Below are 15,476 nucleotides of genomic sequence, written 5' to 3' on the forward strand. Positions count from 1 at the left end.
AAAAAAAGGGTCGCATGAAGAGGGTGGGTAAGAGTCTAAAGCAGCATTCTAGGCAGCAGAAGCAAACACAGAGCTCTCCAACATTTCCAATAATTTTGTGTGACTGGAATTAAGGTGGCAGGGGTTCAGTGGTGGGTAAAGAGGTCACGATCACCAGTTTACTAAGTGATGCTAGGATTTTCCCTCCAGAAAGCAACAGGCTTCCCTTTAATAGATTTTACGTAGGGGAATAATGATCAGCGATTTATTTAGAGAGATCACTCAGCACTACAGAGGACGGTTTGGAAGGTGGAGAAAATGGAATCAGGGAGGTGGATTATCAAACTGATGAGATCAGAACAGGTGATTGAAGTTGTGAAAGCCTCTCAAGACACCCCCCCCCCCCATATGGAAAGACCTCTCTGATTACATTAGTTTCCACGGTCACCCTCCCACTCTACCTCCGCCCAAATTCCTGCAGCACTAGTGAAATCTTCGGCCCAAATGTTGGCACTTAATTGTCTTTTATTTTATTCCCTATTTGTTTCCTGTACATTACTCGAGTCTCCCTAATTAAAACAGTACAATAAACGTTTACGTAATTGAGATGACTCGTGACGTCGTCCAAGGCCAGGTAACGCGCTCTGTGTTACCCAGCGCCCCCGCCGCCCCGCTCCCACACGCTGGCTCAGCCCTCGGCCGCGGGGCGCAGTCAGGATCCGTCTGCTGTGCAGAGTCCGGAGGGTTGACGGAGTCATTTATTTCACCCTCTGATCTAACTATCGCCTCCTCCCGAGACCTAGCAGGCGGCTCTCTCCAGAGTGGCTCAAGACGGCAAGCAGGGCTGTGAGACCCGCCACATTCACCAGAGGGCGCGTCTCCCCAGTTTCCTCGCTTAGAAAGGCCCTAAGGTTCCCATTCTCAGGACGGAGCAAATATACGCTGGTATATTTAGGCCCTCTGCGGTCGCCGTAGCCCCAGCCTGTCAACATGAAGTAGAATTCTATTTGGGGCTCATTATTCGGGAGAGAAAGGCCAGGGATTCGGGGGAAACACGCCCACTCTGCTGCTGCGTAAGTTCTCAGGGAGTTTGGACTCCATCCCCACTCTTGTGCCTCCCTCGCCCGCTTCTGCCCCGGTTCACGTATCTTGCCCTGAGCCAGCTCCCTGTCTTAATACAGAAGCGTCACCGCGACCATGGCCGAATACTCCTACGTGAAGCCCACCAAACTCGTGCTCAAGGGAACCAAGGCCAAGAGGTAAACCGCGAGTTTGTGCGGGAGAATCTGCCCCTCTTTTCCGACAACCCTCCGCTCTCCTCTCCCTGCGGCTAGGCTGTGGAAGCCGCCGGGAGCTGTCATTCAGGCTCCCAGCCCTTGGGCCTGGCCTCCTGCCGAGATGGACTCAGTTCCCGGCGCCGGTGCGGAGACGCACCGCCAGAGTCTCGCCCTAGCTGGGCGGACCGATAGCCGAGGAACCACAAGTTCGGGTCCCTTGATGAGCGCCCCCCCACCTCCAGATCTATGCTTAGTGGGTCTGTATTAGTGTGATAGTGTAGGTTATAACAGTAGCTTCCTTTATTAGGAATAATTATTTTCAACATTGTCTCCCTCCCACCTAGAAAAAATTAGCTTTTAATGCAATATGTAGAAGTGGATTTTGAAAAGGATATGGGTTTGAACCTGGACTCCACTAAATACTAATTTTGTGATTTGTGGCAGGTACGTTAATATCTTTGAGCTTCCATTTATTCGTTTATTGGGAGAGATTAATGATACTGTAAAAGGATTATTATGAGGATTAAGTGAGATAATATGTACAGTAAGTAACTAGAGCCAAATACAAGGAAGAAGTTATAGTGGTGATTCATGAGTATTAGATTTTTAGGAAAAGATATCTGCCCATTCATACCTCCACCTCGTTTTTAACTGCTATATTTGCTCGGGGTTGATTATTCACAAAAATGTTGAGCATTTCATCCTGGTCTGATAGAGTTTTAGGTACGTTTATGAGAGATGGAAAGAAAGTGTCAAGGAGCAAACTGAAGCCACTGCACTTGAGAACTCTGCCTAGGGGTCTGGCATCAAGAATTTATCCTGAATACATGTGAAACTGTTACTGTCTGAATTCATAGGAGGGAGGGGAGAGTTAGCTTCTGAAAGCTTATTTTGTGATGAAAATACAAACAAGTGTGTCTTATAATCATTATAACTATCAATATAATTAACACATACATAGCACTTCCTATGTGCCAAGAACTGTTCTAAGTACTACATATTAACTTTTTTTTAAAGTCACTCTGGGTTTTCTTTTAATTATTGAGATATAATACATATACTATAAAATTCACCCTTTTAAAGTAGAATTCAGTGCCTTTTAGGATATTCACAAGGTTCACCACTGTCAAGTTGCTGAACATTTTTCATCATCTCAAAAAGAAACCCCACAATCATTAGCAGTCACTCCCCATTCTGCTCATCCCCTAATCCCAGGCAACCACTAATCCACTTGTCTGTATCAGTTTGCCTCTTCTAAATATTTCATATAAATGTAATCATAAAATATGTGGCCTTTTGTACCTGGCTTCTTTTCCTTAGGATAACATTCTCAAGGTTCATCTATGTTATATTAGTACTCATTCCTTTTATGGCTGAGTAATATTCCATTGTATGGATACAACACATTTTGTTTATCCATTCATCAGTTCATGGACATTTGGGTTTCCACTTTTTGGCACTTGTGAATGATGCTGCTATGAATATTCTTAATACAAGTTTCTGTGCAGACATATGTTTTCTTTTCTCTTGGGTGTATACCTAGGAGTAGAATTGTTAAGTCCTATGGTAACTCTGTGTTTAACTTTTTGAGAACTCCAAACTCTTTTCTAAAGTGGCTGCACCATTTTACATTTTCATGAGCAATGTATGAAGATACGCATTTTCTTAATCCTCACAACAGCCTTAAGAGTTGGGTTAAATTATTATCCTCACTGTGTAGGTGGGGAAACTGACTTATTTTCCAAAAATCACAGAGCTAAGAAATGACAGAATCAGGCTTTTAAAAGGCAGTCTGGCTCCAGAGTCTGTTCTCTTAACTGTAACACAGTATGTACAGGATCAGAAGTGACTTCTCAGGATTAGAAGTAAGAGGGCATATCAATGTATATCATTGTAAATCAATAATTTATATATCAATGTACATCTTAAAAGAGTCTTCTAAGATTCCATCATATGACAGTATGCAAATCAATATATTTAAACTCATCTATATAAATTATCTCCTATAGTAAGAAGAAAAAGAGCAAAGAGAAGAAGAGAAAAAGAGAAGAAGATGAAGAAATTCAACTTGATATTGTTGGTGAGTCAGTTTTGTATACCTTATTCTGAGAAAAGTTAACATTGGTTGAGATCCCTTTAAAACTATTTTCCTAGTAGGGATAAGTAGTAAAAAGGAAGTAGAAGGAATTTATGACCGACTCATATTTGTCTTAAAGTGCTCAAATATTACTTATAGTTATAGATTGCTTTTATGCTCTAGCACAGTAGATGTCACTGCTGAGGCCTTTTCTTCATCATCAGGACAAAGCACAGGAGAGAGAAAAGATGGTTCTCTGAATCATTACACTGCTTAATAACCCAGAGATTCTGATATATCATTTTAAAAAAGGCCTAATATAGATAAATATTATTTTTTATTTTATTTTATTTTTTGTGGTACGCGGGCCTCTCACTGTAGTGGCCTCTCCCGTTGCGGAGCACAGGCTCTGGACGCGCAGGCTCAGCGGCCATGGCTCACCGGCCCAGCCGCTCTGCGGCATGTGGGAACCTCCCGGACCTGGGCACGAACCCGTGTCCCCTGCATTGACAGGCGGACTCTCAACCACTGTGCCACCAGGGAAGCCCAATAAATATTATTTAACCAAATACATTTTACAAATTATTTTCTCTTTGTCTCTTTTTTTTTCATATTGATATCCAGTTGTCCCAGCATTACTGATAAATAGACTTTCCTTTCACCATTAAAGTGCTTTGGTATCTTTGTCAAAAATCAATTGACTTTATATGTGTTAAGTCTATTTCTGGACTCTGTTCCATCGATTTGTCTACTGTTCTAGTGATATATTTGTCTTGATTACTGTCATTTCATAAAGTCTTGAAATTAGGTTGTGTGAATCTCCCAACTTATACTTCTTCTTTATACTTCTATACTTCTTTATACTCTTCTAGATCCTTTGCGTTTCCATATAAATTTTACAATTTATTATTTTCTACCATAAATCCTGTTGGATTTTCTGGGAGAATTATATTGAATCTAGGTCATTTGGGAAGAATCAACATTAAGTGTACTTGGTCAAAATGGCACAGAACATATAAAATACAAATAATTTAAAATCATTAACTATTACATTTTTAAGAAAGTTTTAATGATCATAGGATGCTGATAATGATTCTGAGTAAAGCATTTTTTTTTACTGAAAACAATTATAGCTATAAGTCAGAAATAAATTATGTAAAGCTCTCACTAAATTATTTTAATTGTGGTAAAATATACATAACAAAATTTATCGCTTTAGCCATTTTTAAGTGTACAATTCAGTGTCATTAAGTGCATTCACATTGTTATACAGCCATCACCACCATCCATCTCCAGAATTTTTTTCATCTTGCAAAACTGAAACTTTGCACCCATTAAATTATAAATGCCCATTCCTTACTCCCCCCTAGTCCCTGGCAACCTCCATTCTATTTTCTGTCTCTCTATTTTCTGTCTCTATGAATTCAACTACTCTAAGTACCTCAGAAGGGTGGAATCATACAGTATTTGTCCTTTTATGACTGTCTTACTTTGCATAATGTCTTCAGGGTTCATCCATGTTGTAGCATGTGTCAGAATTGCCTTCCTTTTTAAGGCTGAATAATATTCCTTTGTACGTATATACCACATTTGTTTATCCATTCATCTATCAATGAAAACATGGGTTGCTTCTACCTTTTGCCTGTGAACATGGTTGTATAGATATCTCTTCAAGACTCTGCTTTCATTTCTTCTTGGTATAGACCCAGAAATGGAATTGCTGGATCATATACAGTAATTCTATTTGAAATTTTGTGAGAAACCACCATACCATCTTACATTCCCACCAGCAGTGCACAAGAGTTCCAGTTTCTCCACATCCTCATGAACACTTGTTATTTTCTGGTTTTTTTGATAATAGCCATCCTAATGGGTATGAAGTGGTATCCCATTATGGTTTTGGTTTGCATTTTCCTAATGATTAGTAATGTTGAGCATCTTTTCATGTGGTTATTGGCCATCTGCATATCTTCTTTGGAGAAATGCCTATTCAAATCCTTTGCCCATCATTTGAATTGGGTTGCTTTTCTTGTGGTTGCTGAGTTTTAAGAGTTCTCTACATATCCTGGATATTTATTCCTTATCAAATACGTGATGTACAAATATTTTCTGGTTGTCTTTTTACTCTATTGATAGTGTCCTTTAATGCACAAAAATTTTTCATTTTGATGAAGTCCAGTTTGTCTGTTTATTCTTTTGTTGTTTGTACCTTTGATGTCATATCCAAGAAATCATTGCCAAATCCAGTGTCATGAGGCTTCTCCCATATGCTTTCTTCTTAGAGTTTTATCTTGATAGTTTCAGCTCTTACATGTAGGTCTTTGATGCATTTTGAGTTAGTATGTGTATATTATATTAGGTAAGGTCCAGCTTCATTTAAGCTAAACTTCTACTAATATTTTTATTAGTTATGAAAAGCCTGACCTGTTTAGCTGAATAGATAATTTTGTACAGTGTGATTAACTCAATTTTAAAAATGTTTTATTATGGAAAATTTTCAAACTAATACATAAGTAGAGAAAAGAATGTAATGAATCTTCCATGAATATAATGAATCACTGAGCTTTAGTAATAATATTTTAACAGTCTTGTTTCATTTACACACATGCCCACTGTGAGATAATCTCTCATACATTTTTCTGGAGAATTTTAAAATAAATAACAGATACTAAGTCATTATAAATGTGCATTTCTTACAAGATCAGTCTCTCTCTTTCTCTCTTTTCTTCCTTCTGTTTTGTTCTTTCTTTTAATACATAACACTATCTCATCATCAGACCCAACAAAAATTGGATACAATTTAGGTTTGTACTCAACAGTGAAAAGCTTTTCCTCTAAGATCAGGAACAAGACAAGGATGCCCACACTTGCCACTTTTATTCAACATAGTATTGGAAGTCCTACAGAGCAATTAGGCAAGAAAAAGAAATCCAAATCAGAAAGGAAGAAGTAAAAATGTCCTGTATTTGCAGATGACAGGATATTATATATAGAAAACCCTAAAGACTCCACCAAAAAACTGTTAGAACTGATCAACGAATTCAGTAAAGTTGCAGAATACAAAATGAATATACAAAAATTTGTTGCATTTACTATACATTAATAATGAACTATCAGAAAGCGAAATTCACAGTCCCATTTACAACTGCATCAAAAAGAATAAAATACCTAGGAATAAATTAACAAAGGAGGTGAAAGACCTGTACACTGAAAACTATAAGACATTAATGACAGAAATTGAAGAAGACATGTAGAAAAGATATTCCATGGTCATGGATTGGAAGAATTAATATTGTTAAAATGTCTAAACTAACCCCAAAGCAATCTACAGATTCAGTGAAATTCCTATCAAAATTCCAGTGGCATTTTTCACAGAAGTAGAACAAACAGTCCTAAAATTTATATGTACCACAAAAGACCTCAAATAATCAAAGCGATATAGAGAAAGAAGAACAAGGCTGGTGGTATCACACTTCCTGATTTCAAAGTATATTATAAAGCTAAAGTAATCAAAACAGTATGGTACTGACATAAAAACAAACACATAGATCAATGGAGCCAGATAGAGAGCCCAGAAATAAACCCATGCATATTCCAGGAATATACAATGAGGAAAGGACAGTCTTTTCAATAAATGATGTTGGGAAAACTGGACTGCTATCTTGTACCATACACAAAAATTAACTCAAAATGAATTAAATGTTTAAATGTAAGACCTGAAACCATAAAACTCCTAGAAGGAAAATATATGTAATAAGCTCCCTGACCTCAGTCTTAGCAATTGTAATTATAATCTGGAGGGATACATAAGAAACAGGTTGCAGTAGTCATTGCCTCTGGAAACCAGTCGTGGATGACTGGAGGCTGATATGAGAGAGTCTGTTCTCTATATATCATTTTGTGCCTTCATGTGTACTGCTATTTTACATTTTAAAAGAACCTAATCTTGACTGTGGTGGTAGTAACCTAGATCTACATACCTGCATAGAAACATACAAGTGAGTGTGTGTAAAAGTGAGGAAATCTGAATAAGTTTCATGGATTGTATCAGTTTCATGGATTTGGTTTTGATACTGACTATAGTTATGCAAGATGTTAGCCATTGGGAGAAAGTGATTAAAAGGTATATGAGATCTCCCTGTATTATTCTTACAACTACAAAATAAAAATTTTAAATATGTTATAATGACAACAGCAACAAGTAAGAACCTTCTGTCAAATCCAGAATATAAATTTAAATTACTGATTTTATTTTTTAGGAATCTGGTGGACAGTAACAAACTTTGGTGAAATTTCAGGAACCATAGCGATTGAAATGGATAAAGGAACCTACATACATGCACTTGACAATGGACTTTTTACACTGGGAGCTCCACATAAAGAAGGTTTGTGTCTGGTAGAAGCAATGGAAGGGAAAAGGCTACAGTATATATTTTATAACATTCATTCACTTAGGCCAAATTCTAACAAATCTCGAATATATTCCAAAGGAATGAATCCATTGATTTGACTCTTCCATTTTTTTTCCTTCTTCACTATTTACCAGTTATTGGCAACTCCCTCTTTCCAGTATAAGAATTGAAAACATTCTGTATAGTTCCAGAAGAGTATCCATGGGAATCAAAAACAATATGAATAATTGAAATAATAAGTAGAAAGAAAAAGAAAACCTGGTTGAGTCAAAGGTTTGAATTCCTTTATTCTTTAGACCTTTTGCCAAAACTAATCTGGAGCATTAAATAACTGTTAATAATTTAAAGTTTTCTCATTCCTTTTAGCCCATGGGAAGAAGCACTAATGAGATACGAAGAAATTAGAAGATTAAAAAGCAGTAGCTTTTTGTCTGAATGGCCATCCCTTGAATAACTTAAAGCATTTAGCTTTTTAAATATTAAGTGCTTATTTGTCTATGTGCTGACTGCATTTTAAAATACAAAGAGATAGTATCTTGGAAGTGACTAAATAAGCATCATGCTGACCTATCTTGCTAAGTATGTAAAACTAAACATGAGTTATATAGAAGATAAAGTAACTCTTGATACTATGAATACTGTATTATAATTACATCATAATATAATATTCTTATGTTTGTTTTTAAAAGAGCTACTTCTTTCAAGCTAAAGAGTATCTTTATATTTATAAGAAATGTCAAATTTATTTCAAATTGTTTTTTCTCCTGTAGTTGATGAGGGTCCTAGTCCTCCAGAGCAGTTTACAGCTGTCAAATTGTCTGATTCCAGGTAAGCTTGAGTTGAACTATAATTAATACATTGTAATACAATATGATACATTGTAATGGAATATTATATATCGATTAAAAGTAGTGTTTTTGAAGAATAATGAATTTGGAAAATGTTTGCTATATAAGGTATTATATAATACTTGTATTAAGAAAGTAGAATATTAAATTGTATACATAGAACTACATTGTCCAATACGGTAGCCACTAGCCACATATGGCTTTTGAACATTTGGACTATGGTTAGTCTTAAATTTTTATACACACACATACTATTTTTATGTTCCATATTTAATTTCCTTTCTCTCTGTTTTTAACATTGATCTATTTTATTGATCTGAAGAATTGCCCTGAAATCTGGCTATGGAAAATACCTAGGTATAAATTCAGATGGACTCGTTGTTGGGCGTTCAGATGCAATTGGACCAAGAGAACAATGGGAACCAGTCTTTCAAGATGTAAGTACTCTTATTGTTTATAAAAGTTCCTTGTCAGTGAATGGGAAAGTCTCTAACATTCATTGAGAACATATGTTCAAAAAAACCCAAAAAAGTAGACTGCAATAATGCATTAAATTTTTTAAAACCAACATGAATTCATAACCTTAAAAAGAGCTAAAAAAATAGTGCAACACAGGGGAAAAAAAAATCAACAAAGTGAAAAGACAAGCTATGGATTGGGAAAAGTATTTGCAAACCATATATCTGACAAGGTGTTAATGTCCAAATTATATAAGAAACTCATTCAATAGCAAAAGAAAGAAAAATTTAAAAATGGGCAAAGAAACTGAATAGATATTTTTCATTATATCAACAGAAAACACCAACATATGATAAGGCCAGGATGATAAGTCAGATACTACCAGTTATACAGAATTTGAGGGATGTTCATTTCACTTTATTTTTGGGAAAAACACTAAGTTTTAAAATTTTAAATTTAAATGAAAGAAAGACTTAAAAGTCCCTGATGTAACAAGTAAAACTTTGTTACAAAAAGGTACTCAGCAGAAAGATCAGCAGCACATATTTAAATCACCTTAGACTATACAGCCACATCCAAGCTTACCAAAAGTCATCCAGGTGACAGAAAACCCAGCCCTTACCACCTCAAATAAGAAATTAAGTCAAATCCATGTTATTAGCACTTTTGTACCTGGATATGATAGAAGATTTAATTCTTCCTACACCCAGAAGTCCCTCAGACATTGATTCTTAAAGTTCTGAGCAATAAATTCAAAGGCATCGAAGGCTAGCTTTTATGAGATATATTTTCTCTGCATTTTTTTATTTTATTGAAGTATAGTTGATTATACTTCAATCAACTATGATATGTTTTCATATTTTCTAATTATGGAGGAAAATTTAAAACACTACTATTATAATTTTTTTTGTCTTTAAAGCTAACTTTTTAAAACACTAAATCAGTTATATCCTCAATAAATCTCTGAGGCCAAGGGAAATAATTCTATTCCATACAGTTAGAATTTAGTCCTACTAATAGAATATATTAAAAATATTTAATGTGGTTATCTTTGAGTAGTAAGATTATAGGTGATTTTGGTTTTCTTTTCTGTATGTTTTTTTATTTTTCCAGGTTTTCTTCACATTATTTTTCCTGATTACTTTTAGACATGGGAAAAATTCAATTTAGTCTCAAGACTTAAGAATTTTTTTCACAGGTATTCTCATAACTTATTTCTTATTATTTTGTTCATTTAGGGGAAAATGGCTTTACTGGCCTCAAATAGCTGCTTTATTAGATGCAATGAAGCAGGTGATATAGAAGCAAAAAGTAAAACAGCAGGAGAAGAAGAAATGATAAAGGTAATCATGAGACTTTTCTATAGACTAATACATGTCACATGTATGATGTGACTGCTTCTCTTTAAAATGTTGTAATCTGATCCAGATTCACTGTGTGTAATGCATTAGTGAGGGCCAGAGTGGAAGGCTTAAAGAAACGGGGGAAAAAAGCCTTTTGTAAGGTGGCTTTAATCCTTATAAATAAAGCATAAAAATCCATGTTACATTTTCTCTACTATCAGCATAATTTAAACACATCTATCAAATATCTGCATATGTTTTATTTTAAATTCTGTGTCATATATTTGATTTTATTGTTAAAAGGTTCTCGATTTTCATAATCCTCAGTTTTACAGTCTTACAGTATTCTTTTTACCTTGAAAAAATCACTAATCTTTTTAAACAAGAATATTAATACCAGTAACTCTTCATTTCATTATTTGGAGTTGACTGATGGAGAAAAAAATACCATTCTAGACAGCTCAGGAATTAGAAGTTTCGGTCTATCTTCCATAGTTTTCTCAAAAGCCATTTTCACTGCCAAAATCTCAAAAAATTTAAATCTAAAACCTAGATATTCTTGTTATATTTTAAAAAGTATTAGTCATAATATTTTTCAATTATATAAACAAAACTACAGCAAGTAGCTGCAGGTACTCTGCTGAGTGAGGCACATGCATAGTTGTCTTTTATCTTCATAGTGTTCCTGTGAGGTTATCTTAACTTTACAGAGAAGGAAACAACCTTTGACCTTCCCTACATCCTCATTGTTTTGATCAGTCACTTCATGAAGTCACACAGATAAAGTGGAGACAGGATGTGTACCCAGGCCCAACTGACTCTAGAAATTACGTTCCACACCACACTGCTTCTCAGGAAGCAGTCATTAGAAAAATGCTGGTGGATTTCTGACTCACCTATTTTTAATTTTATTTATATTTAATATTATTGTATCGTGCTTGAATTGTTTTTCATCTGGATTACATTATAAAAGTATGATTATTGAAGACAAGCAGTACAAATGTATGTGCAGTACTTTGCACATCTACAGAAATAAAAAAACACTGTGCTATATTTATCAATAATTATAACCGTTTTTATATGAAGTACCTGTCAGATTTCCCTGGGTCTGTCTGGTTAGTCAGGTACCTGAAAGCTCTGAGCAATGATAATCCAGGACTCTTTCCACCTTGCCTTTTACATTGCAGGCTCTGCTAGTCTGTGTCAGCATCCACCTTTATAGCCTAGCCTTATCTACCAGAACACATTCCCTCCTGCCAAAAGCAGTACTGTGTCACAGACCTGGCCCAGAATTTCCCCAGGTCTTCTAGGACTCCTCCAGCCAAAACCGTCACACACATATTATTTACACATGCCTATTGCTCACCAGTTTCTAAGCAATCTTGGAATTGTGCTCTAAGGCACAGAGATCCCTTTCCAATGTGGGTCCTTTGGGTTGCAAATTGCCAGTTTCATGGCCCTGAATTCTGTCTTCTTCTTACCCCCCTCAGTTGATCCTAATTGTTGTATCTGTATCAATTAATTTATGGAATGTGATAGTAAGTATCTGTCAAAACTGATGAAAGTATAAGGAGGATTTAAAAGGGACAGATTCCAATTAGATGAAAACAAATTGTGTTATGTTAAAAGTTTTAATGTGTTGGTAATATCTTATGCATAGTAAAATAGCTACTATCTTAAACTTTCAGTGTTATAAAATGAACACTAAATTGCAGGATAATTTGATCCTACTGTATTTACTTTTGCAGCCAAAATTAAATTAGTTAAATTATTGCCTCATTGGCTTAGTGGGATCTGATCTGTAAAATGCTTTTCAAATAAGTTTCTCTTCAGTGTTTCTGATGTAAGGGCTCTAAAGAAACGTATAATAGCAATTATTTAGATAAATTATATATATAAATAAAAACACATATCTAGAATCTGTCTTTTTCTGAATCTAATTGCTAAGTTAACTGTTTTCTTCTTTTTCATAAGAAATCACCTAGAATGTTCTTCTGTAATAAGTAAGGTGGAGCAGGGGGAAGATAATTGTGTAACCTGTTGGGTTCTCATCTCCAATATCCAGATTAGATCCTGTGCTGAAAGAGAAACTAAGAAAAAAGATGATATTCCAGAAGAAGACAAAGGAAATGTTAAACAGTGTGAAATCAATTATGTGTACGTATATTTTTTCCTTTTAGAACTGTAGATTTGGCAGTGAGATGCTTCTCAAGGCATCTAAAATAAAATAACCTGAAGGACAAGCAGAGACAACATAATGTAGACTCTAGGACAGAGCACTAAACCGAATGCTTCTCTTAAGGCTTCAGATTTTGTAATTATCATCCTGCTAGCTTTCAATGCTCAAATCACTTGAGTTAATTTATTCTCCCTACTCTATAGAGTGTCTGTCATTGTCAGCACATAATGCCAACCAAATGCTTCCAGGACACAGGAGACTCCAGCCAGTATTCCAAATCTTGAATTTGTAGAGCTATCCAAACAACTGCCTCTTTGATGGTGGGGTACTAAAGTCATTTTTGTTGTTGAAAAGTTGTATATTATTTAAGAAAATGTTTTTTTTAAATAAACAAAAAACTTTTAAAAATATTTTAAGCTCATCAGTAAACATGTATAATCAAAGTTTGAGATATTTTTCAAGAAAGATATTTTCTTAACAGAAAGAAATTCCAGAGCTTCCAAGACCACAAACTTAAAATAAGTAAAGAAGACAGTAAAATTCTTAAAAAGGCCCGGAAAGATGGATTTTTGCATGAAACACTTCTGGACAGGTAGGCATATTTTTAATCATTTCCAACTATTTTCAGTGGCCAATAGAAGTAGTGTATATAAACCCATGTTCTTTTTTAATTACTGTAATTTTCAATTTTTTGTCTTTATTTTTAATTTTTGAATGTGGTGGTATTACCTTAAAAGGACATCATAAGGCTGGGAAAAGATCACCAAGAAAGAATATCTGGAAATAGCCAGATTCCAAGTGCTTATGTATTTTATTGCAAGAAATTCAGGTCTGACTGAAACTGTTTCATAAATTTATTTACCATCAACTTTTTATAACTATTAGAACCAGGGCTAGAAAGAAGTTCTTTGACTAATTTCAAAATTCAGTGAGTTCTGTTAAAGTAGTACAGCTTTCCAAAAATGAGATAAAAATCAGTTTAAAAATTTCTAAGTATAAAATTGAATAACAAAATTGAAGCACTTTTATTAAGTTGAATTCAGATGTGTGCAGGATATTTATCATAGCACATTATTAATATTTATTTATTAGTATTCCTATTTAGGTAAGTAGTGTCCTAGATTTACAACATTTAAAAAATGCTTAGGGCTTCCCTGGTGGCGCAGTGGTTGAGAGTCCGCCTGCCGATGCAGGGGACACGGGTTCGCGCCCCGGTCCGGGAGGATCCCACATGCTGTGGAGTGGCTGGGCCCATGAGCCATGGCCGCTGGGCCTGCGTGTCCGGAGCCTGTGCTCCGCAACGGGAGAGGCCACAACAGTGAGAGGCCCGCGTATCACGAAAAAAAAAGAGTAAGGCCTGTGTCCTCTAACTTTTATGAAAATACAACATTGCCACCTTGTTAAATAGAAGCTTAGGGCATGCTTAAATTCAGAGGCAATTAAAATCGCTGTTATGGATTTAAAAAGCCCTTAAGCAACATGAGTTAAAGATCAGGAAAAGATTTTTTGTAAGAATAAAATCCATGTAGTATGAAACATAAAATTGAAAAGTAAAATTTTAATTAAACTATTTTAATATAGGCAGTGTGGTAATATAATAACCAAAATTGAGAGCACAATTTCTGAGCATGAGTTTATGTTTAGTAGCAGTTGGCTATATATGACATGTTTCTACATAGATTAATTTTTATTATTTGTTTTTGTTTAAACAGGAGAGCCAAATTGAAAGCTGATAGATATTGCAAATGACCAGGATTTTTGTTTCTGTCTTCTTTTTTTCTGAATAAAAAAATCAGTGGAAGTGTTTTAACAGAATTATTGGGCTGTTATGGAATTACTGCTGAACCAGTTGCTAGATTTAACCAAGACTAATCAAGTTTAATTGAGATTCTCCATGGATGTACTTTTTTAGTCAACTGCAGTGTTTCACATGGAAATGAAACTTAGAGTACACACTTAAAGTACCACAGAATTCTCTTTTCTGGATTTCCTGTCATAAAGCATGAAGTGCTACTCTGTGAAACTGATGCTTCTTGTGCAGCTTGTGGAAGCTGTCTTACTGCTTTACAGTCTTACTTTGCATTACTCAGTACAATAGATGGCTAATCAGTACCTTTAAAAGGAAATTAGAAACTCCCAATCCAATCAGTCAGCAAGGCTTTGATTCTACCTCTTAAATATTGCCCAAATCACACACAAGCCAAACAAATATCAGGACAAGGGGACTGCACAGAGAGAAAGAAATCGGGTATTAAGCAGTGGGATGGGAACAGGAAACATTTTACAAAAGAGCGAGTAGGTTCAGAACAGAGGATAAGAGTAAAATTGGGGAAATTCCCTACTTAGGACAGTTTAGCCACAATGGATATGTATTTATATAATGCTTTCATCCTCACGTGTGGGATGGGATGGGAGCTATTAAAGAGGCTCAGACACTAAGCATTGCTGAGGTCCACTATGCTGAGACAGTTTTATTCCTAGCCTGTCTCTTTCTGAATTCCTGAAAACAGTATTCAGGATGTCATCTAACTCTGTGAGTGTTCCCAAACCAACTTGTGTACCAGTTGCCTGGACTTCACCACTGGAAATTCTGCTTCAGAAGAGCTAAGGTTGGCTGAGGCATTTTTATGTTTTTACAATTCCACATTGATTCCAATGCACAGCCATGACTGAGACCTGGTCCCACACCTTGTCTAATTCTCAGCTTTTATATTTATATTCCATCTGTCCCCAACTCTAGACTTACATGGCCCCTCTACAGCAAGGTAGCTAAGCTACCAACATCAGCCTTATAAAGGAGAAGCTCTTGCTGTAGCTCTGGCCCTAACTTGGCATTCCAATTCCAATAGGTGGATATTCCCCCATATTGCTTTCTCCTTCTTCTGATACTTGGATACTTACT

The 15,476-nt window shown here is 35.6% G+C and overlaps 1 protein-coding gene across 1 annotated transcript; it reads left to right on the forward strand.

Annotated features, from left to right (window-relative positions):
* The first annotated feature begins 986 nt into the window (after nt 1–986).
* FRG1 (FSHD region gene 1) lies at nt 987–14,851 on the forward strand. The gene is made up of 10 exons (XM_082863764.1): nt 987–1,052; nt 1,161–1,238; nt 3,266–3,336; nt 7,593–7,718; nt 8,516–8,573; nt 8,916–9,030; nt 10,291–10,395; nt 12,461–12,552; nt 13,056–13,166; nt 14,287–14,851. Exons 2-10 carry the CDS (start codon nt 1,177–1,179, stop codon nt 14,321–14,323), a joined length of 777 nt encoding a protein of 258 aa, XP_082719890.1. The 5' UTR covers nt 987–1,052; nt 1,161–1,176; the 3' UTR covers nt 14,324–14,851.
* Nucleotides 14,852–15,476: the final 625 nt, after the last annotated feature.

The sequence above is a fragment of the Leucopleurus acutus genome (genome assembly GCF_964270905.1).
Source record: "Leucopleurus acutus genome assembly, chromosome: 21".
Lineage (NCBI taxonomy): Eukaryota > Metazoa > Chordata > Mammalia > Artiodactyla > Delphinidae > Leucopleurus > Leucopleurus acutus.

What these genes read in the sequence shown, in the direction of transcription:
- FRG1 (XM_082863764.1), top strand. Translation starts at nt 1,177, where the DNA reads ATGGCCGAATACTCCTACGTGAAGCCCACCAAACTCGTGCTCAAGGGA. An exon ending in AATTCAACTTGATATTGTTG is followed by an intron (nt 3,337 to 7,592) that starts GTGAGTCAGTTT and finishes TTTATTTTTTAG; the next exon opens with GAATCTGGTGGACAGTAACA. An exon ending in GAGAAGAAGAAATGATAAAG is followed by an intron (nt 10,396 to 12,460) that starts GTAATCATGAGA and finishes TCCAATATCCAG; the next exon opens with ATTAGATCCTGTGCTGAAAG.